At 34.9% G+C, this 24530-nt stretch overlaps 1 protein-coding gene across 1 annotated transcript in view; it reads right to left on the bottom strand.

Moving 5' to 3' along the window:
* Positions 1-24530, bottom strand: part of SEMA3E (semaphorin 3E) — a 242110-nt gene that overhangs the window by 64857 nt on the left and 152723 nt on the right. The window contains exons 3-4 of the mRNA XM_019746903.2: positions 21567-21626; positions 19005-19124 (exon numbers count right to left, since the gene is read on the bottom strand). Of these exons, the coding sequence (XP_019602462.1) occupies positions 19005-19124; positions 21567-21626 (180 nt within the window). The remainder of the gene's footprint in view (positions 1-19004; positions 19125-21566; positions 21627-24530) is intronic.

The raw sequence follows: 24530 nt of genomic DNA on the forward strand, positions 1-24530 counted from the left end.
AAATATTTGAAAGATGAGTACACACACTCTTATAATTATAGCATGGGTACCAATTTGATTCATTTACCTTATGATCATCTGTGTTAGATTTTGTAAAAGTCAAATTTACTACGATTGAAAATCGATCACATATGTCTAGTCAATCCCATCCTGGAATACCCAGTTAATCTGATTTTAAATTTACAATTCATATTGAGACTGAAACAGCATTCCATGACAAATTACTCAAGTTACTTATTTGGAATTTCTTTACATAAACAAATTATGCAATATTCAAAGCAGAATTATATGTAAAAAGCCTGAAGAAAATAAAGTTTTGCAGTAATCCACGTAACAATCTAGATTTTATAATTTCAGTTTTTGCTTAATAAAATGCCAATAATTTTAGTGAATGGAACTATGGCTATTTTGGGAAGAGTTATGAACATGCTATCCTGTACAGATATGTTAGGGTAAATTTTGTAGAAAAATGTAGTGGTAGCAAATATTTGTTCAGCATAAACAGGTGTTTAACTTCTGATGTTCTTTCTACACTGTATGACAAAATAATTGTCACAGCATATTCAATAAAGTAACTGGATTAAACTGTATCTGTTTCTTAGATAAAATATATGATATATATGTAATAATTCATATACATGTATATATATTATAATTAAAGCAAGCAATTACAGACTAATATGTACAATATTAAATAGGAGATAACATTAAATATTATTTACTATTAATTAAATATTAAATAGGAGAATGCTAGAAATAATCATGAATAAACACTTATGTCTACTGTCAAAAAATGTAACTGAAGAATAGCGGTATTAGGTTGGTGCAAAAGTAATTGAGGTGTAAAAGGTTGAAAATAATTGCAAAAACAGCAATTACTTTTGCAGCAACCTAATAATTATTTAGACATTTACACATCACAAAAATGAACCATTTTGACTCGTAAGCTTTAAGATCTGGATTTCTCATCTCTATTGCTTTTCCTGTCTACCTTCTCTGGGTTTGAGTATTCTCACTGTTATTCTGACCACACACAATGAAACAAGAATCAAAATTCTTTTTTGAGGACAAAGATGCTTTTTATACAACTATGAATATCTGCTTTTCATGGGAAGGAAGTCATAGCCCCTTTTTAGTATGCAGACAGGCTTCAGGGCAATTTTTCATTTCTGAATCCCCGTTCCCTTTCGTTTGGACACATTTTAAAACTCCTCAATTCTATGACTGTTCCTACAGCTGACTGAGTCATACATGATCACAAAGGATCCCAGTCCTGTGTGGAGAAGAAAAGAATCGCTGGTAAAAGGAAAACCAAATCCACCATCTGCACAGTAAGAACTGCACAGCTGCAAGAGAGAGGACACTTTCTGTAACAACTGATTTGTCCTTCACCCCTGGCTGGAACCATATAGTGCTTGGAGTTAATAGTGTCAACAAAGAACGTTTTGGAAAATGGGGCTAATGGGTAAAGTCTTTCATGGTAATCAGAGGAGTCTAATCTGAGGAATTCTTGGCTTTTTCTCAGGGAAAGAGAAATATACATATGAGGAAATGTATCCACACTGTAGTATTCTTATATAGTTAGAGCAGAGTATTCCAAAATTATATTCAAAGCTAATACTAATTAAACCCTTTCTGAATTTATGATTCCCAGGCCACGGTGTAATCTGCTATATACTCGAAATGGGGAAACCCTGCTTCACAAGCTAGTCTTGAGTGGGAGAGAGCACATCCCACCTTTTTTCTTGCATCTCGTTCCTCCCTGTACCAAACCACACTAGCTTATTACGCAGGAGTAACAGGGACGTGAGCATATGCTTGGCGTGTTTTCATTTTTTTTTTTTTGTCTGATTATTCTGTAGGCTGATGTCTATAGATATACAGCATAGAATAGAAATATAATAAAATTAAAGAGACAACCAGCATATTTCACGAGGACCACATGATCAGTGATAACAGAAGGTAGAATAAAAACAGAACCTAATTAACTCATTTTACAGATAAAGTTTCTGAAGCTCAGAGATATTAATGGACTTATTCAAATTTACATAGCTAGTTATAAGAAGATCGAATTCCAGTCTCTTTACCACTCCCCTTTAAGAGAGAAGGAGAAAACACCATTTCATTCAAGCCTCAGATGAAGGAATGGGTAGAAAAGAAGTGAGTAGGCCTGAGTGACTGTAATCAAACTTGTAAAGGGGAAGTTTAATAACCAGGAGGGAGAGAAGACTGAGAAAGCACAGTAGAGTGAGAATGTGAAGGACACTGGCTTTCTGAGATCAAGCATTTGGTCTTCTTTCACTAGGGGTGCAAGAGTAAGTCATTAATGTTTTAAAAAGACATTGTTTAGCAAGGTTAATTTGACAGCAGATAAATAGCTAGATTGAAGAACAAGTGAAAACTGTAAGGAAGCTAGTGGAGGCAGTCAGGGATAATAATAGTTCTGACAGAAGAAAGAGAATATGGAATGGTTGGAAAGATAGTTTAAAGATACAGCTGAAAGGATTTTACCACTGATTCAACATGGAGAAAAGCTGGGTTGATAAAACAATGTGGAGAGTTTAAGCATAGGTAAAAAGGGAAAAAAAAGAATAATACCTTTTAACTGTGATACGAAACAGAGTAAAAAGGAATGAAATGATAGATTTTGAAGGAAACATGAGAAAGTCCATGTTAAAATTGTGTTTGATTTACTATTTGGATACGTTTTGGAAGACAAGCAATAACAGAAACTCAATAAAGGACATCAAAAGATATGTTAGGATTAGGAATTCAGGTCTGTACATGAACATGTGACAACAATAGCTGGTGCCAGTGGAGAAGTTAAAGGAATAATATGATGATGGCAATGCCGCTGCTGCTGGTGACGCCGACAGCTGACGATTACTAGTCTACGTGCTTGACTTCTATGAATCCAATCTTCACAACCTTATCCATGGAGCACTAGTACGAGTTCCATTTTATGGAGGAGGACACTGAGGCAGGGAGAGAAGTGACTTGCCCTAAATTACACAGCCAGCAGGAGATGGATTAAGCCTACACGTGTGGAATTAGAGCTAGAGAGAGAGAGAGAGAGAGAGAGAGAGAGAGAGAGAGACAGAGAGACAGAGATGTATCTGAACCACTATCATCAGTTTGAATTATGTCATTCCAAAGAGAAAGGAAGAGGTCTGAAAGATACAATCCAAAATGTTACTGGTGATTTAGACTGGGAAAGGTACGGAGATTGAGAAAATATCGAATAAGTACTTTCAATTTGTCTCTGTTCTTTGCATCCCTTTCAAAGGAGAAGGCAATGACTTGTATGACTACAAATGACTGAAACAATATCATTACTTACATATGAAATCAATATATTATTATAGAGGAAAATGCAGATTATAAATATGTAAAAGCTGAAAAGAATGAATTTTGCTAATCCTACTATCAAGAGAGAACTACAGTGGAAGCTGTGTTATATTTCCTTCCAGTCTTTACAGCATTTTGGATATCTTACTTCATAGAGCTCATGTTATATTGAGTTTTACTTGTGTTTCAAACAAATGATATTATATTCACTCTCCATTTCTTTAAGAAAAACTTTTCAATCTCCAGTGCTATGTTTTAGGTGCAGAGCCTTTTTTTTAAGCCCCTATGTTCACTGATTTCTACGTAGATATCACTGGAGTGAAGAAGAGTTGTCTACGAGCCTGGTTTTGTCTTGAAATAAGGTAAGCATGCTCCATTTAAATATCTCCATGTCCTCTTGGCTCCTGTTACTTTTGTCCTCTCACATATTTCATTGATGTAAATTTTATATTATCTCAATAGTGATTTAGCCACCTGATGGGACAGAGAGTTCTACAGCAAGTCCTGAACGGAAAATGCCATTAATGCAGGGTTTGTTTACTTGTTTATTTTCTTCCTTCCTGTGTTTGCCAAAGATGCTACACCGGGGTGAGTTTTTTGTATGTTTTTGTTTGTTTTATAGCCTTTTTATTTTTCATGCAGCTTTATGTGTAGGCCAGCCTCTGAGTCTGGGGTATCAGTGAAAACTGGGTTGATCTGCCTGAGCCTGGAAACTGGCCTAGTCTGGAAAGAAAGATCAGGGTGAAGCTGATGGACAGACAATGTAGCATAATACCAGATGTTGTGATAAGGGTGTAGATGTGAGGGACAGGACAAACCAGAGGGAATTACAGAGAGATGAGACTGTCAGCGCAGAGGCTGACGGCACAGGCAGTGGGCTTGTGGAAAAGCCAGAAAAACGTAAGATGAGATACAACCAAGAGAGTAATGCTGACGTGGCAAAGAGACATCCAGTTACGCCCAGAATGGCAGTACATTCAGTAAGAGATCAGGGTAGCGGCGTCTCTGTGTCATGGAGGCAGAGTACTGGATTAAGGAAGGAGACAAAACCAAAGCAGGACCCCAAAGACTGGACTACAGTTCATAGCCAAAACCCAGAACTAAAGAGCCCACTGGGGGCCCAGTTAGGATAGATAAAGTAAACAAAGTGAAAGTGTCACCACAAAAACAAAGTGTCAGAGTTCATATGAACCGGCATAGGTCACAGCAGAACCACAGCAAGACAGACTAGATGCTGCTTCCTCTGACTTACTCAACCAAGGTGTTGCTAATTTGAGCTAAGCAAAAGTTTACTTGCATAGCTCAGGTAGAGGTAGCCTACAACTGATGCCATTTGAGCTACAGGAAAATTACTGGAGCTGAAATCAAAGCAGTTTACTATAGAAATTACACAAGAGGTAAAAATCTAAATGACAATTAAGAACTTAGTAGTTTAAAAGAGTAAACTGTCAAAAATTAGTCCATAAGGCTGCAAATATCATCATACATGCATATACTTTAATATATATGCTTATACATATACATGCATATACATGATCTTCTTGAATTATCAATATTGATAAGAATATTCAAATACGTTTAAATTTTGATAATATCTCATCCTGAATTTTAAAAAGTCAACCCAACACATTCAATTATCTTTAGAAACATCTTTTATGGATTCATATCAATTCAATAAACAGTTGAAGCTCTAGCCAACAGTATTAGGTTAAGTAAAATTATGAGGCTGATATACTCATATATGCTCATTATATCTACCAGGATTATGTTGGGCCATGAAGAAACAGAGACAAAAATGACAGTCTCTTCCCTAGAGATACTCTGGCATTCATGTAGAAATCATAATTCATAATTAAAGTTTTTGCAAGTACAGTGAAAAGAAAAGAAATTAACTTCACCAGGCGGAAACTGAGATAAGCATCACAGAGAAGGTGATGTATGAGCTCAGTCTCGAAAAATGAGTTAGGATTTTCCAAACAGAGAATAAAGATGAGTTTTTCAAGTAAAGGGATCAGAATGAGCAAAGACATAAGCATGCATTATCTTTGAGCTATGGCACAAAACATTGTGATTGTCTCACTGGTCTCTTAGAATAAGGGAAGTCATGAAGGTCACGCAGGATCTACCTCCTCCTCTGTCATAAGATTCTTCCTCCTTTGTCAACATGAATTTTAAGAGTTTTATTATCAAATAAATTCTTCCTTTACAATATCTATAGGAAATTATTTTATGGGTGTTCAGTAGGTATAGAAAATGCAGATGTAGAGTTCTGGATAGAAGTCAAGACTGGGGATAAGATTTTCTAGTCAGCAAACAGATGATAGATAAAGCCATGTGAATTAATAAGAACATCAAGAAAAGTATGCCCTGTAGAAAAACACATACCACAAATAGAATTCCTGTAATCAGCAAAATATAAAAGGCTGGAAAGCCAGACTATTCAGAATTTTAATACTGTGAGAAAAATAATGGTCCTAAAATCTAAAAGAGGAAAGCTTCTATACAAAAATTATAAGTACCGCCAAATAGAGCAGAGAAGTAGCATAAAATGAGGAGTTAAAGAGATACTTATTTGGTAACTAGAAGGTTATGAATAACAGTAACGGGAGCACATAGCAAAGTAATAGAAGTACCAAAGGAAGATGAGGAAGTAGAAATGGCAAATGCAGACTATGCTTTCAAGAAACTTATAGGAAAATTCATAGGAAATCCTAGCGTCAACAAAGTAAGGAAATAAGCTTGTAGGTCAAGTAGAGGGGAGGCTAATTTTTTGTTTGTTTTATAATTTTTATTTTAGAATGAAGAAGTCTAAACATTTCTGTATGTTGAAAGGAAAGAGAGTGGATAAAAGAAATACAAAATTTGGTAGATTAAAGTAATGAAGAAGTTAAGAGCTATGATAAAGGGCATACATACTGTGTTTCCCAGAAAATAAGAACTAACCGGACCATCAACTCTAATGCATCTTCTGGAGCAAAAATTAATATAAGCCCAGTCTTATTACACTATAATATAAGATCAGGTCTTTAATATAATATAAATATAATATAGTATAATATATACAATATAATACAATATAATACCCGGTCTTATATTAATTTTTGCTCCAAAAGATGCATTAGAGATGATGGTCCAGCTAGGTCTTATTTTCAGGGAAACACGGTAGATGGAATAAGTAATCCAGAATTACTTATGATGAGCGAAAAAGGCGCATCAAATACTTAAATTTAGAAGTAGAAAGAGGGGAGGTTGTGGGCTTTTACTTCATGGCCTCCATTTGCATTTTAACAGAAAGAAGACATTTCAAGTACTGAGAGTTAAGGACTAGGAAATCAACATTGAAGACCTAACATGAAAAAAACAAATAGTTAACATCAAGTGTGCCTTAATACCTACCAATCCCTGGGGCGTCTGTTTTCCCAAATATCATAACTCAGAAGACCCATACAACTTGGACAATCTTCGTATTAAAATAGAGACTTTAATAAGTTTCCAGATGAAGAAACTGAAGTCCAAAGATGTTAAGTACTGACCCAAAGTCACACAGATAGTGAGTGAGTAGCAGAACCGAGATTTGAAATTTCATCTGTTCTGTTTCATAGCCTATATGTTTCACTACATTATTTTACCCCCATCCCACCTCCAGAGTAGTACTGACTTGGACAATGCGAAGAAAGTTAATTGAGGACTAAAACAAGAAAAAGAAAAGAAAAACAAGAAATGACTGACCACTTGTAAGTGGGCTCATCTGAATAACAATGATGACAACCAACATCCTCTAATTTTTCTCTCCTGATATTCTGCAGTTTGGGAGCAGCACCAAAGAAAGAAAAGGTTCCAATGAACCAGGGTTAGTAAATCATAAAGGTGGATACACAGGGACAGAGTAGTTTGTGGTGGTGTTTTGTGAATCACTGCAGTGAGGTCTCCACTGTGAAGGACTGAGAGAATAGGAAGAGAACTACGGACAGCTGCGGGTGAAGATCAAGTTTACAGAAGAGAGCGGAAGAGCAGTGGAAGGCATACATTAACACAGAAGACGCCTGCTTAGACACAATTATTCCAATCATCATTAAACTCTCTATATGGTAATTCATAGTTTACAAAATGTCTTAACATATTACAGCATTCAGGAAAGAAGCACTGCATAATGGAAAGAACTTGGCCGTGGACCATGAAGCCCAGTATGGCCACTTATAGTTTTAAGAAGCAACCTAACTTCTTTTTTCACTTTCCTCATTTGTTATAGGAGGGCAATAATTCCTTCCTTGTGGGAAGTTATGAGCATAAAAGCAAATGAAGAAAAACATCTGGCACATGGTATGCACTCAATACATGATGTTTTATTTATTAAGATGCTCATTGCAATAATTTAATTCTTACTAACAGGCTGTGAGGTTGAAAATATTACTTCATTGACATGTAATTTTAGATTTAGAAAATGCCCTAATCTCATTTTGCAAATGAGAAAATCAAAGATCAGAGAGAAAAACAGACTTTTCTGAGGTTGAACTAGGATGAGACTACAGCTTGTTAATTTTGCTCCAGAATTGTATTCCAGAAATAAAACTAAATCTATATAGTGATCAAGCAATCTATTAGGTTGGTGCAAAAGTAATTGTGTTTTTTGCAATTATTTTTAACCTTTTAAACCACAATTACTTTTGCACCAACCTAATATATAGGCTACCAAAATCTGACATATGTTTCAGATGTGAGAATATGGATGGACATAGAAAACCATATTTAACATTTTAATCTTAGAAGAAAGAAGGCTGTTGTTGGATAAAAGGTTGTTGTTGGCACAGAAGCTTCTTTACACCAAATGCAAAAGGGAAATTATATTTAAGAGAGAGAAAAATTGAGGCACTATGCTCTCTAATGGCACTGAAGAGGCAGGTAGTGTAGGAAATGCTAAAAAAGGACTGTAAAGTCAATTAAAAAAAAAAAAAGGCACAGTGGCCAAAGTGCCCTGCCAAATGGTATTTTCCCCAACATCATGATAAAAAAGGCTCCATTCTGCTTGAGTCTCATATTACTTTCTTCTTAATCTTCTTGTAGGACAATGATTGTGATAACAGCACATCAAGAATTCTGTATTCCTATTGAACTTCGTTACCCCTCTTTCTTAACTTTCTATGTCCGGCTGTTTTATCTATATAGATACTCAAAACAAAGTTTTGGGGAAAATGTATCTACAATATTGAATAATTTTAAAAGTTAGCGGAATAAATAAGTAAAATTAGTGTTTACTTACTTTAAAATATATTTTAATTTCCCTTTGGAAAATAAAACCTGACAAAATTGCATTTTCCAGACTGGAAAGAAGAAAGTCATTTTAATTAAGCCAATATTAGACCACCAAATTTTGTTCTATGTACATCTGTTCTATATCATGTTCAGGAATTAGCAATAATATGGCATTTGATTGAATTTGTAACTAATTTAACTTGACTACACTAAAAAAAAAAAATTCAAGTTTGTTGTAAGGAGCCAACATATTACTTAATAACTTAATGTTACTCAAATATTATGAAAATATTCTTAAAATAAAGAAAGTCCCACCAAGTTAACATGTTTTCTCCTTATAGTCATTAAATTTTGATGAATGTCAAATGCACCTTAGCGTTAGAGAATTTTATTAACATCTTAAGGAATATTTTTTTCACAATTTCTCCAAGTACTTTCAAGAGACTATTTAAAAACTGACCTTCTTTCCAACCTAAAGCAGACTAATGTGACTACTGTAAAAGATCCACAAATACTCCATAGCCATCATATGAGGAAAAAAAATCATTTGATTGTCACAGTATTACAAAGGTGAAAAGTGATAAACTATGACAACATTAAGTTATTAGCATGAGGTACAAAAGTCCAAATGTAGAAAGTTTCTTCTGTTTCTTTGGAATGAACTTATATTGTGGGCACTGCGCATAATATTGTTAATGCCCTTACATAAAGAGTTATGCAATAATTATATCTCAAAGCTCAAAGATGGAAAAGTTAATTAAATTAGCTAATTTTTATGGAGTATTTACTTCACTGGTGGGCTAAAAGATGATTTTTATTTTTTATGTTTAAAATGTTTTATATTTAAATATTTCACACACACACACACACACACACACACACACACACACACACGTAATTCCTACTACTGACTCCAGGAAGACAATATTATTGAAATCCCTATAAGCTACACAGTTAACTTGCAGTGAAAAAATGAAAACTCAGGTATTCCTGACCCAAAGCTTATGCCATTAATCTCTACACTCTTCATTCCTAATGAGAACTGTATAACACATCTTTTATCCTGGACTTACCTGGATTGATAACAAGGTCAAAATCATAATCAGGAATTGTTAGTTTTATTCTCCCTCTCTGTTCCTGTTTTCCCACCACCTCTTTTTGTATAATTCAATTGTTCTATCCTACCATTTTTCCTAATTTTACTTCTGATGCTTATTTTAAATTTTCTATCAGTTTTAAAGGTAAAAGAAAGGGTTAACAATAGGAATTATCTTTCACTGAGTATTTTCTCTATATCCAAAACCAAACTGGATGTTTTACATTTATTCCCTCATAAAATCCCTAATAAACCCATTTGGCAAATGTCAAGCAACTCTTCAATGTCCAACTGAACACTTCAACTCAAGATTGGCTCAAAAATTCTAAACCTCAATATATGAAAACTGCTCAAGTTTATTAGTCATCAGGAAAATGAAAATTAAAACCACAATGTAACACTACTACACAACCACAAAAATGGCTAGAAAAAAGACAGACAATACTGAGTATTGTCTGTGGGGTATGGAGGAGTAACTGCAACACTCATACATTGCTGGAGGGCATGAAGTTAGTATAACTAGAAAGCAGCGTAGTAGTATTTGTTAACGCTGAAAATATTCATCCTCTCAGTAATTCCACTCCTGCAATGTACTAAGCAAAAACAAGTACGTATGTTTACATAAAGACATATACAGGAATGTTCATAGCAGCACAATAGCTGTAACAACCCAAATAATCAGCAAAAGTAGAATGGGTAAATAGATATATGAAAAATACATAGATACACAGTATATCTATAATCACACACAGCAATGAGAATAAATAAACTACAACTACACACAACATAGATTAATCTCACCTTATTATTAAGCAAAAGAAGCTAGGCAAACATACAAATATGTGCTGTGTGATTGCATTTACATACAATTAAAAGAGGCAAAACTAATTTATGGTGATAGAAATCAGACAAGTCATTATTGGGGGGATAATGATTTTAAAGGGGGAAACAGAGATTCTGGGGTGCTGGTAATGTTTTATTTCTTGATCTGGATGCTGGTTACATAGATGTGTTCAATTTGCAAGAACGAATCATAGGTATATTTTTTTGATCTGCATACTTTTCTGTATGAATATCATAAGTTACCAAAATTAAGTGCATCTAAAGATTGTTTCTGCTCTCTAGTCTATGCTGCTTAATTTATGCCCCAATAAATTTAATTAAAAAAATGTTCTAAAAATCAGAAAAGTAAAACAAATATCTATTATTATGTTATCACCAATCCTTTTCAAGAGTGGGCAAAATCTAAATAATTAAAAGAAAAAAAATGTGTGAGAGGGTACTTATAAATTCCATCTTATAAACATCTTAACCAATTTCTTAATTTAGACTTGTTAGAATCCTAAACAGAATTATACATCAAAGCCTCAATATAATCAAACCCATTCATTCACTCACTCACTCACTCACTTATTCTATGGTTACTAACTATTAGATTAAGGGTTTAAAGGAAGTTCATGACCCTTCTAGAACCTGAGGGAAAAAATGCAAATGCCTGCCAGGGCGAGGCATGGATGACAAATTGGCAGAGAGGGTGGGTGTGAGTGTGCATTGTGCGACTGATGGGGATTATGGAATGCTGTTCACCACATGCCCCTATTGAGGTACCAATTGATTCTTTTCATGTTGGTCCAATGGAAATCACAATTTACAGTATGAAACCAACAGGTTTTCAAATGTAGGCTCTATAAAAGAAAACAAACAGGAAACACTGTTTATGACAAACAAAGCACATCTGTGAGCTGAATTAGGCATATGGCACTATTTTAAAACGTCTGATCAAACTAAAGAGACATGAATGCTTGCTGTGTTACAGCCATGGGCATCTTACTTGCCCTTTACATGCCCAATCAAGAAAGTACCACACTTATTCTCTGCTTTGCTGAGGATGAACAGTTCGCCTCAGAATTAACAGTTAAAAATAAATCCCTTAATCACATACACTATGGTTCATTCTTACTATGAAATACTATACCGCCATTTAAATGAATGAGAGATAATTATTGTGCCCTAACATACATTATGTCCATGAAATATTTTTGAGTAAAAAGCAACAAAATCAGGGCCGGCCTGGTGGCTCAGGTGGTTAGAACTCCATGCTCCTAACTCTGAAGGCTGCCGGTTCGATTCCCACATGGGCCAGTGGGCTCTCAACCACAAGGTTGCCAGTTCAATTCCTCGAGTCCCGCATGGGTTGGTGGGCTCCGCCCCTTGCAACTAAGATTGAACACAGCACCTTGAGCTGAGATGCCTCCCAGATGGCTCAGTTTGTTGGAGCGCGGACTCTCAACCACAAAGTTGCCAGTTCGACTCCGCAAGGGGTGGTGGGCCGTGCCCCCTGCAACTAGCAAGGGCAACTGGACCTGGAGCTGAGCTGCACCCTCCACAATTAACACTGAAAGGACAACTTGAAGCTGAATGGCACCCTCCACAACTAAGATTGAAAGGACAACAACTTGACTTGGAAAAAAAAGTCCTGGAAGTACACACTGTTCTCCCAATAAAGTCCTGTTCCCCTTCCCCAATTAAAAAAAAAAAAAAAAAAAAAATCTGAAAAAAAAAAAAAAGCAACAAAATCAGAACTTCAAGTAGAATATTAATTTTTTTTTGTCATTACACATACATTCATACACATTTGGAAAAATAAACATCAATCTATTAACAGAGGAGTGCCATGGAATAAGTAGGCAAAAGCTGGCACTGGGGCACTTGCATTTTTTTCTTTGATTCCTTCCATGTAATCACATTTTTAAGTGGAAAAGAAAAAAAAAAAAACGCCTTCAAGCAGAGCTCACTGCTCCCTAAGGATATGATCTGCTACTGTTTTAATTAGTTACGGTTCTGGCCCAACATAAGCTTCTCCTGGTCTCTCTCATTCCCCAGTGGACAAAGATGCTCAGCAACACAGCATCACCCAGTTTCTCTCTGCGTCTTCTCTTTGCTCACAGGCACATGATGCTGGATCGCAAGGCTTCTTACAAACTGCCTCACACACAGAGAGCATGATCAAGAGAGAGCTGTAAGTGAAGTGTGTCAGGCAGTCGGTCTTTCCAAGAGCTTTCATATAATCATTCTCAGACAAAAACCCGGACAAGGAATCCTGTTTTCCTTCTCACCAGAAGGTCATGTTACCAGCTTTCATTGTGAAGATTGACAGGAGAGAAAGACCTGAAGGAACAATCCCTCTGTTCTAGACATTTTTAAATAACCTAAGGGATTTTAAATATCACAAAAATAGTAGACTGAAAGCTCCTGGACAAAGTGTCATGCTCACCTTTGGATGCCCCCAGGGATTATGACATTGCCTTTCCTATCAGCTGCACTGAAAAAAAACAAAAAAAAAAACACACACAAAAAAAACAAGCAAACAAAAAAAACCTTTTGATTTGCAGTAAAGAAGGCAGAAAAAACAATGTAGAAATGAGTATCAAAAAAAATAAAATAAAAGGCAGCCGGTTGGCTCAGTGATTGGAGCGCAGTGCTCATAACACCAAGGTCTCTGGTTTGATTCCCACATGGGCCAGTGAACCACGCCCTCCACAACTAGATTGAAAACAATGACTTGACTTGGAGCTTAGCTGCGCCCCGCCCCCCCAAAAAAAATGTAGATTGAAAACAATGACTTGACATGGAGCTAATTCCCCAATATTCCTCAATTTAAAAAAAAAGATGAGTGTCCAATGAACAATATATATCATTTAAAAAATATATATGTATATATATATGTATATATATATATACATATCATATGCTGTGCACTTACTGTGTGTGTGTATATATATATATATATATGTTTTATTTAACTTTTGTAATGCTAATTTCTAAATAAAAAACCTTGAAACAATGTGATATGAGATTTGAAATAGCTCTTATTATCTACTCAAAAAAAGTTGTCTTCTTTTTTAAAGAAGATAATACACACACGCACACACACCCATATCCATATTTTTGAATACTTTACAAAACAGAATGGTGAGTTCTAGAATGTGAAGCTAGATGTTTATTCTGAACAACATTTCCCTTGTAAAGTTTGAAAAAACTAATTTTATATAAAAACGAGCAATAGGAAAAGATCCCAGCTAAATCCAGTAGAATTTTATTATTGAAAAAAAAAATGAGGAACAGAATAACATTACCACAGACAATGAAAGTTTGTCAAAAAGACATGCCACAAAATGAATGAGAATCAACCATAACTTAGTATTTCAATAGACATGAAAATAAATTAAGAAAATAATAGAAAGGCATAAATCAAATTTAAAAAAACACCTCAAGAATGAGGTGATAGAATGCAGGAAGTTCTTTGAAATAAAAAGGAAAAAGTTGTTTTGAAAATGAAGACTGAACTAGAAGAGACATGAGAGAAAAAACAAACAAACAAGAGTTTGTGCCCTTTGAGAAAAAATAAAGTGAAAACAAACAAAAAAGAAAGAAAGAAAGAAATGGATCTGGTGCTTGTTACCCAGGGGTATTCCAATTTCCAATTGTAGAAATAATCTCACAATACATTCACATGCTGTGCACTTACTGTATTTATATTACACTTCAGTAAAATATTTAAAATAATGCAATGAAGAAAGAGATAGTGATTCAAGAGAAAGTTGGTTTCAAGCTTTTTGCCGGGAGACCATAGTTTGCGCCTAGATTTTATTGAAACTCGTTTCATAAATGTCACCAAAGACTTTCAAGTTCCAATGATATTTTGACTCTTGGTGATGTCTAACATAATTAATCACTCCCTAATTTCTGTGTTACCTTGCTCTCCTATTTTCCTCCTAACCCTCTCAGTCATTCCTTATTAATCTCCTTTACAAGTTTTTCTTCCTTTAGCAAATTTTCAAACATTGGTGTTTCTGGGCTCCATATTTAGCTGTTATCTCTTTTTACTCAAATTCTCTTCCTAAACAATGATATCGTACCCAAGGATCAGCTCTCTCTCTCTCTCTCTCTCTCTCTCTCATATAACTATATGCATACATAGTTACTGTTTATTCTCAAAGCTGCATTTTTAGTTCAGGTCTCTCTGCTGAAAAATGGCCATTTATATGTAACTGTTAATGAGATCTCTCCACTGAATATCCCATAGTCCTGTTCTTGGCAAACTTGCTCTCCACCCAACCCTCCTTAACTCCAAGAAGGTAAGTGGTCTTATCCTTTTATTTGATACATAATTTAAGTTTCTCTATCTCCTAAGAGAAACTTCTTTCAATATTCCACACCTTTTATATCTTTCCCCATATTTCCTTTTCTTAACAATTCTATTTCTGGATTAAATAGGTAATATGACTGCCATTATTTTGTCACTATTCAGTCACTTCTTAATCGTCTACATCCTAATTACTCATCCCTTCATCAAAACTGCCCTCTCTGTAACATTAAAATGATATGTATCATTATAACATGTTTTCTTTTCCTTTTACAAGTGTGATTCTAAATTTACACTAACCTGATTTGCCTTATATTACTCCATCTGCTTAGTGTTTACATTGATATTCCCTAGACATTCTACCTAAATAATGGCATTCTGCAAGTTAGTTTGATGAAGTGAGAGGAAGAGAGAGAGAGAAAGAAGTGAAAGAAAAAGAAGAAGTGACAGACATAGAAAGAGGAACAAGAGAGAGAGAGAGAGAAAGTGAGAGACTCCTTCAGGGACCATTAACTCTCTTGGGTTCAATAATTCAATCTATTCTGATTACACCCTCCCCTAGCTCCAGGATCAATTTTTCAAACAACCGTACATGGACATGAAAGAGCTATAACTGAGAAAAGCTGAACATTTTTTATGTTCTCACAAAAACTTACTCTGCTTCCTTAGAACCCTCTTGCTGCTAAATACTTTGTTTTTCTTCCCAATCATCAAGAAATAAAATTGGAATTGTTTTCCAATTCCCTTTCATCAGCCACATCCAATAAAATGTCAAGTTACATAAACTCTCCTACTGAGCAGCTTCTCACATCAGTTCCTCACTTCCTTTCCTTTGTTTTTGTGTCAACGCTATTAAATATCCTCTCAATCCTATAATTTCTTCTGCCTTTCACCTCTCTGCTTGAATCAATCCAAAACATTACTAATGTCATGTCAATCAAACACTCTGCTTAAACTCCTTCATGCTCTCCATGCTGTCTTTAAAATAACTACAGCATTCCACTGTCTATCATTAAAATCCTGCACCAGTTTGTCCCAGCTTTATATCTTACTGTTTCCCAACCAACTAATGTCTGCAACTTATCTTATATGTGCCTGCCTCTGAGTTTTTTAATCAAAGTATTTGCGTTGTCTATAATAATTTGTAACTTTTCACTTTCTCATATAATATTTTATCAAGACTTCCAAATGGAATTTGGGGAAAAATATCAATGCTCTTATTATCATATGGCTACAAGATCCTCTTATGACATATACAGAATCTTTTTCCAAAATGTTTTCAATCATATTTAATACTTAGATAGCTACATGAGAAAAAATATTCAATACCATGCATATGAAGGTAAATTACATGAAGTTACACTTCTGTAATGACAATGCAGCTTGTATTGGACTAACTCTACTATAGATAATCATGATGAACTAAGCCATCATTTGAGTGCACTAGAGATTAATGAAGAACACACAAAAGCTGAACAGTTTCTCACTCAAGGAAACCTCCTATTCACGTTATGAGGAAGCTAGAATCAAGCAGCGAGCTAGAGACTTATTAGCTTGATAAGTCATAGAACAGAGATGTAAAGTACCAGATCAGCTGAAAAGCCAGAAGACATATGCAGAAACTGAGGGAGGTACCCTGAAATCTGTGTGTATATTCTCTCTCACATCCTTTGCTGACACCTGAATTCAGGTGTACAAACAAACTGGGAAAAGCAGTGGCTGGAAAGTTGAAAGAGATTTGTGGCTGCTACCCATCATAAAATAATTTTGAATTTTAATCCAGCCAAGTAAACTGTGTGCCAGAATAAAAAATTAACTTTCCTCAAAAGATAATAGAATCCAGGATCCAGAATGAAACATGTAATATATAATGTCCAGTGTACGATAAAAATTACTAGATATGGAAAGAAACAAGAAAATATGCTCCATAGTCAAGAGAAAAAGCATTCAATGCAAACTTACCTTAGGTTGACCCACATGTTAAAATGAACATATAGGGATTTTAAAACAGTAATTAAAAATAGGTTCAAGGGCTTAAATGAAAATATAGTAATTACAAATAAAAATTTGGGGGAATGCTCGGTACGAAAATGGAAAATACACAAAATGAAAGTTCTAGAACTGAAAAGTACAGTATCTGTATGAACCATTAATGGGGTGGGCTTAACAGAATACTGAAGATGTCAGAAAAAAGGACTAATGAACTTGAAAATAAATCAACAGAATTTATCCAATTTGTAAAACAGAGGAAACAAAAGTGAAATAAAAATGAAAATCTCAATGACCTGTGGGACAATACACAAACTATATCAAATATGTATGCATCCCTGAAGGTGAGGAATGGATAAATGAGACAGAAATACTATTTGAAATAATGACAAAATATTTGCCAAATTACGTGCAAAACATAAACTTCTATATCCAAGAAGCTTAGTATATAAATACCAATTTTTCACTACCACCACTGTCACACACACATAGGCATACTACAGAAAAACTGCTGAACACCAAAGATAATGAGAAAATGTTAAAAAATAAAACAATGACAGACAGGGTAATCTGAATTTACATCAGAAAAAGAGTAGAAGACAATAAATCATGTTTGAGATGTTGAAAGAAAAAAAAACAAAAACCTATTAACCTAGTAATCTATATCCAGGGAAAATATCCTTCAAAAATAAAGATGAAACAAAGGCATTTTCATGTACATGACAATTGAGAGGATTTGTTCCAATAGATCTGTATCTCAGATGCACATAATCTGATTTTGTATATATGTGTATATGTGTGTTTGTATACACATATGTGTGTGTGTACAGTGTATATGTGTATATGTGTAAATATACTGACTTTGCACTGAACTCATTTGCCTCCTACATCTCTGTCTAAAGTTCTCCTATTATAGCATCTGCTCTGATTCTTTAAAATAATCAGTAAACACAATGTGATGTGTTTGTGCATGCTACTTAACTTTAGTGTACAATTAGGGGCAGTTAGTTAACATTTAAAATACGCTAATCAAAAACCCTGCCTATAATGACACTTATTTAACAGATGAAGTACCTCAATCAGGCACTCTCCAGAGGCACCTTAGAGTAAGCGCTTCAGATCATGCTAATTATATGTTCACCTGAATGTTAACTATTAGTATAAGAAATATCAGAAATAGTTTTCCAATAGTGAAATGAATGTTGTTTTTTGTATGTGCTGGCTGAAAATATTTTATAGTCACTTCTGTCCTTTCATAATTGAAGAGTAAGAATCAAGAGAATCTAGCTGCTTAACTACAGAATACCTAAAGCACTGTTTTGTCTGCATCCTGTCATAATGCAGGATTCTGCCTTCTGACCGAAATAAAATGTAACATATCCTGCCATCAGAATATTGTTTAATATGCTTCAGAGTATGCTATGATGTAAGGTGCTTCAAAATGTTCCTAAAATAAATGAGAGTTGAGAGTTTACTCAGTTTGTTGAAACAGTTTATATGGCTGATCTTCAAGCCTGCCTGTTAGTAAACATTATGTGCATGCCAGAATTTAGTTGATATTCTCTTTCATTATACCATATCACTTACCAGTGGAGTCTGGGGGAGAGAGACATATAGCTCTCACTCACTAATATTTACCTTGTCAGTTTGCAATCTCACCCAGCCCCCCATTTCCACCTCCCCACCTCATCTGGTTAAGGAGTAATTACAGGATCAACAAGTCCTTGCATGTCCTTTATAAAAAAAAATATGTAGTAATTTTATTTATATATATAAATGTAAAATGTATATATATATGTATGTGTATATATATATGCATATGTATGTTCATATATGCTCATTCTAATTTGGTGTTTACATTAATAAAAATTCATATAAGAACACACTAGAGAACATAGTTTGTCATTAAAAAATATTTTAAGTAAACAAATTAAGTAAATGAAATTGTTCAGTGAATGAATACATAAAGAATTAATTGGCTCACAGCTTTTACAGCTGACAAAGATTTTAAAGGTCCAGAAAGATCATTCCTCTGACTCAAGCAAACTGAACCAGAAGATCACAATGCTTTCCTCTTTTGTCAAAAGAAATGCCACCACCTTTCTTTTAATCATTACTTTTTAACGTTCTTTTAATGATTACTTTTATTCAAAGCAATGAATGAAATCAGCTTACCTCCAAATGGTATCCAACTCTGATGAAGGAACAAAGTGGGTCAAAAGCTCCAGTACCACAGGTCAGAAGGTGTGTCCTATTGTAGTGATGTAAAACCCGAACATAATTTGCACATTCACTCTAAGGCAAAAAAAAAGAAATTGGTTAGTAGAATAAAAATGTTTAGTTCTATTTTGAATTTTGTTTTTCCTAAGCCTGGAAATCAAATATGTAAGTCTCCCTAGAATATAGAGGGCAAGAGAGGAAGATGAAAAAAGGACAAGGAGCAGCAGAAGAGGCCAGGATGATGAATGTACATTTTAGTTGGCAGTGATGTAGGAATTACATTTAATAGTGGGAGAATATCATTTTCATGTATTCTAGTACAAAATTTAGAAATAAAAAACAGCACCGTTCAGAAATTTATTCAAGCATAAAGATTTGCATGGCAATATGTTCCACTAAGTAATTAAGTCATTCCCAATGCTGCTATTTTTTTAAGTACATATAAACAATGAATCAGCATAAAGTCAGAAAACCAATAATTAGAAAAAGCTTCCTTACTCCTAAGAAAATATATGCAGACTTTAGGACAATACAGAATTTTGATGTTTGGAAAAATAAGTCATATCTTCAAACTCATAAATTTACATAAAACACTTGCATAGAGAATTTTCAAGAAATTAGATAGCTAGCCAATAAAAATAACATTGTATACCTATTACACTAAGATTACAGCCTAGGGATCAGCAACATTTTTCTATAAAGGACAAGAGAGTATTTAGTTTGATGGGTGATCTGGTTTCTACTACTCACCTTTCTGGTTGCAACTGAACCTCAACCTCTGTAGCTATAGCATGAAAGCAGCCAGAGACAATACAGAAATGAGTAGGTATGGCTGTGTTCCAATAAAACTTTATTTATGGCAGGCTGCACTCCACCCAGGAGATCTAGTTTGCCTACACTGAGATTCAACTGTAATCTTTTTGAGGACAGAATCTTTATTTTACAAATCTTTGTATTTCTCACTTAATCAAACACAGTATCTAATACATATCATATGCTTAACAAAGTTTAATACATCAATCACTAGGTGAGTTTTACGATCAGTAGGCTGAATGAAAAAAAGTTTAAAATTGCCTCATACCAACTTGGTTAAATTAATTCTAGCAAACACCTTGTTGGCAAATTAGGCATTGCTACTTCATTTAAAATAAATTATGAGAGAAACATTAAACTCTTATAATGTTAATATTACTTGTATATCAATACATGCAATAATCAGTAAATGTAATATTTTATAAGGAGAGATTATGATTTTAACGTCTGTCGTATAATAGTATTAGGATGAAAAATCCAGCAGAACCATCTCACCATAAATGATACAGATTATAGCATTCCCTTGGTAAGAAAAATTCACTACTAAACTGATTATCCAGGGCACACAAGATATATTTATCTCTTCAATTTCCCACTCGTGTAGCATTTTATTCTGTGGGTGACCCATATAATTGGAAAAATGTACTCATTCAGGGATGGGTAAACTATTCTATTCTCATATTGCTATAAGCACCTGCTTTTCATCTCTTGACACACTGTCACGACTTGACTTGGCCAATTAGACCACATTTTGGCTCAGCCAGGCTTAGACTGAAATAGCCTAAGTGTGTGTTCAATTAGTCAGTATCATGCTGTGGACCAAAGCAGCAAGAAGGTCTTGACTCATTCCTTTACTGAGACCCAGTTACTGCAGAGAATCTGGAGTTGCTATCATATACGTTAGTCTTTTACATGGTATTTTGTTTCCTTATTGGGAAAAAAAAGGGTGGGGGGATAAGTTAACTTTCAAAAGGAAATACGAGTGCTGTCTTCTGAAGAAGCATCCGGTATCACTGACCAGCTACCCCTGCCTGTGAAGGTCCCTCTTTCACTCATGTTTTCGTGTGCGGGCCACTCTGCCAGGGGCGGTGCTGCTGCACAGCCTTTTCCCACTCGCACACTGCAGGGAACTGCCGGGAAACGCAATACTGATTCTGGAAATAGGAAAGACCCCACAAACACTGTGGCAAACCTAAGGAATGTTTATTTCCTTTACCTTCCTCTTCCAAACCTTTTGTTCTTTCTCTGTTTCTTCATGCTTCTTATTCACTAAACAAAGTGACATGAAATCTCACAGTGTGTTTAGCTTTGCCTCGAATTAAAAAATTACCTGCAATTATTTTGTTTTATTTTTTTCCCCCCAAATACATAGGAAACAAACATTACTATAAGGACTTTATAAATCTGAGTTGATTAAAACATCATAAAATAAAATTAAAAACCAAAGTTCTGGATGGTACCTCAGCTCCCTTTAACTCTACACTGAAATTAATTTTTACATAATTATACATATATACATATATAATGTGCATGTATATATTATACATGAATTGTGTATATATATATATATATTTTTTTTTTTTCTTCCTGAAGTGAATTGCATATGTGCTTTTTAAAGTAAATAAACGGTTAGGCATTCAGTCTTTTGTGACTGATGAGAGATATAATTGATGATTTGTGTAATTTACAATGAATAATACTTACTGAATCTTTTCCCTTCATTATGCATTCTTCTATTTTTAGTGCTGTACTAGGCCAGTGTATCTGAAATAAAAGATAATGTACTATTATGCAACTGCACATAAAAATAAACCACACTGAAGAACCATTTCATTTTTTTCTGCATTGCAATACATTTTAATTTTGTTCTCTGTTCTGAAAGGATAAAGCAAGACTTTATCTTCTTTACATCATTATTTGCATAATTAAGACACTTATCTTTGAGCTTTCACTTCATGCTAAACTTTACGACTTTTTAAAAGAATCTTTTTGAAGGCTCACCTCATATCTCAGCCCTTCAAGGACCACCCACACTTTAACCAGCCCCATTCTGTATGTCAAAACCTGCCATATTCCACAGTCCAGTCTGTCTCCTGAACCTGTCTGCACCTTTAAGTCGGGCACCTCCTTGAGTTCACTTTGCAATTTTCTACTAAGCACAGACCTTGCTGTGTGCTGGACTCAGTAACGTTTCCTGCATGAAAGGATTAAAGGATTAATTACTATTTTAAGTGCATATTTATAATGCATCACCTAATAATACACCACATGATGGTCTTTATTTTTTAAAACATTAACTCTACCAGTTTCCCACTGGATTGCAGGAAATTTTCATTATATTTCAAGTATTTTGGTTTCTTCCTTGGAGAGACTATATCAAATATTTATTCTTTTATCTCCAATTGTACTTAACACTTTGCTGGGGTCACAGGCAGAAATCATTAAGTACTTGTTATCTGATGCCACAAATTTCTGACTGTGAAGTGTGTTGTTTTTTTTATGAAAGAAATTTTCTCTGTCATTTTCTTTTATTTTCTGAGACTGCTTCTGTTCTTGCTTAAACTGTAGAATTAATTACTCTATGTGCAAGATAGTGTAGTAATAACTTAATTTTAGTTTTCCTTTCTTTTGCTTGATAAATTAATGTGCAGAGGTTTGAGTCTGTCATCCAATCAACCCATGGCTCATTAATATCATTGATTTTGAAAGGTCTCTCTGTCTTATTTATTTCCTCCTCTTTCCTCTTCTATGTTCTACTTGCATCCTGCCAAGCGGTAATCATTATAAACTGTTACTGACATTTTTTTGTTTGTCTGTTTGCATATATTCTTAGAAAGTATATTATTGCTTTGGGGCACATTTTAAAATTTATGTAGTCTTTCTCATCTTTTTCATTAAAAACTGGATTTTTATGACTCCTGTACATAGTTCTATGTATACAGTCTGTTGTTTCTCATTTCTTTGTAATATTCAAGGTATGGCTCCCCTCACCCACATTTTCTTATCTCCTCTCCCAGTGATGGACACCCAGACTGCCACCAAATCTCCACATCAAACCCTGGTGCGTCTTTGTACACATCCTTCAAGATCTGTATAAAAATACCACCGGTGTGTATAACTAGGAGCAGAATCACTGGGTCTAAAAGTAAGCATGTATTTCATGTAAATGTAGTGCCAGATTGTTCTCCAGAATGGTGGCATGTTTATACTCCGCCAGCAGTCCTCACTGACACTTGGCACCATCAGCTTTCTAAATTTTGTACGGAGTACTTTAGATTCAACATTGAATTTAGTCCTTACCACAACTTTATCAAAGAAGTAGTAGTATTTGGGAGCTTCTTTAAAAAAATTGCCTATTTCTCTGTCCAACCCCACAATGTAGATTAGATCTATGGGTGGGGAACCAGGAATGTGATCCATTTAAGTAACTAGTAACCAGTAAGTCCCCACACGTTTCCTGTGCCTCAAGACCTTAGGCCTCCTAGTAATACTATATCCCTGCATCTGCTGCATCAATTGCCCTCCCTCAGCTGACTGAAAATTCTCAATCGGCCCCCGTTCTTGTATCTCTTGGAATTCCATGGTGCACCTTCGTGTACTAACGTATCATCTTCCTGGGCAGTGCTGGTCAGGTGACTATGGATTGTATTTTGAGGGATATTGGCTCTTTCCAGAACAATGTGTAGTTTTTTTTTTCATTGCCTCCAAAGTTCATTGCACTTCAGTGCACCTTGGGTCCACATGCACTGGTCTACTGAACTCCTAAGATGTTCTCTCTTGCTCGCCTACTTCTGTGACTATTTTGAGCCAGGTACCTCAATATGTCTATGGTTCTTTTATTTTTGTAGCTAATCACTTTCCATTCCCAAGTCAACATTTAGGTGAAGAAGCAGAAATTTCCCCATAGAGTAGCCTGGGCCTCTCAAGATATTATTTTTTTCAAAATAGCCTTTCCTCCTCAGGATGCTTAAGAGTCCCCAGGGCCTAGTTTGAGAACAGTTCATGTACAGCTTCCTAGTCCCTAGTGTCAATGTTTGCTGTCAGCAGACTCTATTGCTAGGCCTGGGCCACTATGCCAGACTGGGTTTTCCATGGCTATCGTTTGTTCCCTAAAGATCCCTATTATCTCTCCCTGATATCTCTCCTCCCTCCTCCTAGCACCATCCCATCCTCAGCTCTGCTAGCCTGGAATTACATTATGGTTATCGAACTGTATATTAGATGTTGCTGATTAAAGGTATTTTTTATTTAGTGAGCACACTATTTAATTATTTTTTAATAAGTGCCCAACATTCAACAATGAGAAATTTTGCATAAAAATTCACATTCCTGGTTTCTCTAGAAAAATCTGAAGATAAGCAACAGGTTTGCATTTCTGTGTGGGGTTGAAAGTCTGAAGTATTCTTTCAATGAAACAGACACTCTGATTTGCTTCAGACTTTTCTTTTACCTGACTGACCCCTGTAGGCATTTTAGTTTTTGAAACAGATATATATGTGTAAATCCCATATGAGATCAAGATGTAAGTTTCTTTTTTAAAAACTGTCCCACAAAATAACAGGTTAGGCACTTAACATGCTAGAAGTGGAAGAGGCTTGTCACTTACCTCACACATTATGTGACCAAATCTAGTTCTTGATACATGAAAAATATTGAGAATGTATAAAA

Source organism: Rhinolophus sinicus, linkage group LG09 (assembly GCF_036562045.2).
Source record: "Rhinolophus sinicus isolate RSC01 linkage group LG09, ASM3656204v1, whole genome shotgun sequence".
Classification (NCBI taxonomy): Eukaryota; Metazoa; Chordata; class Mammalia; order Chiroptera; family Rhinolophidae; genus Rhinolophus; species Rhinolophus sinicus.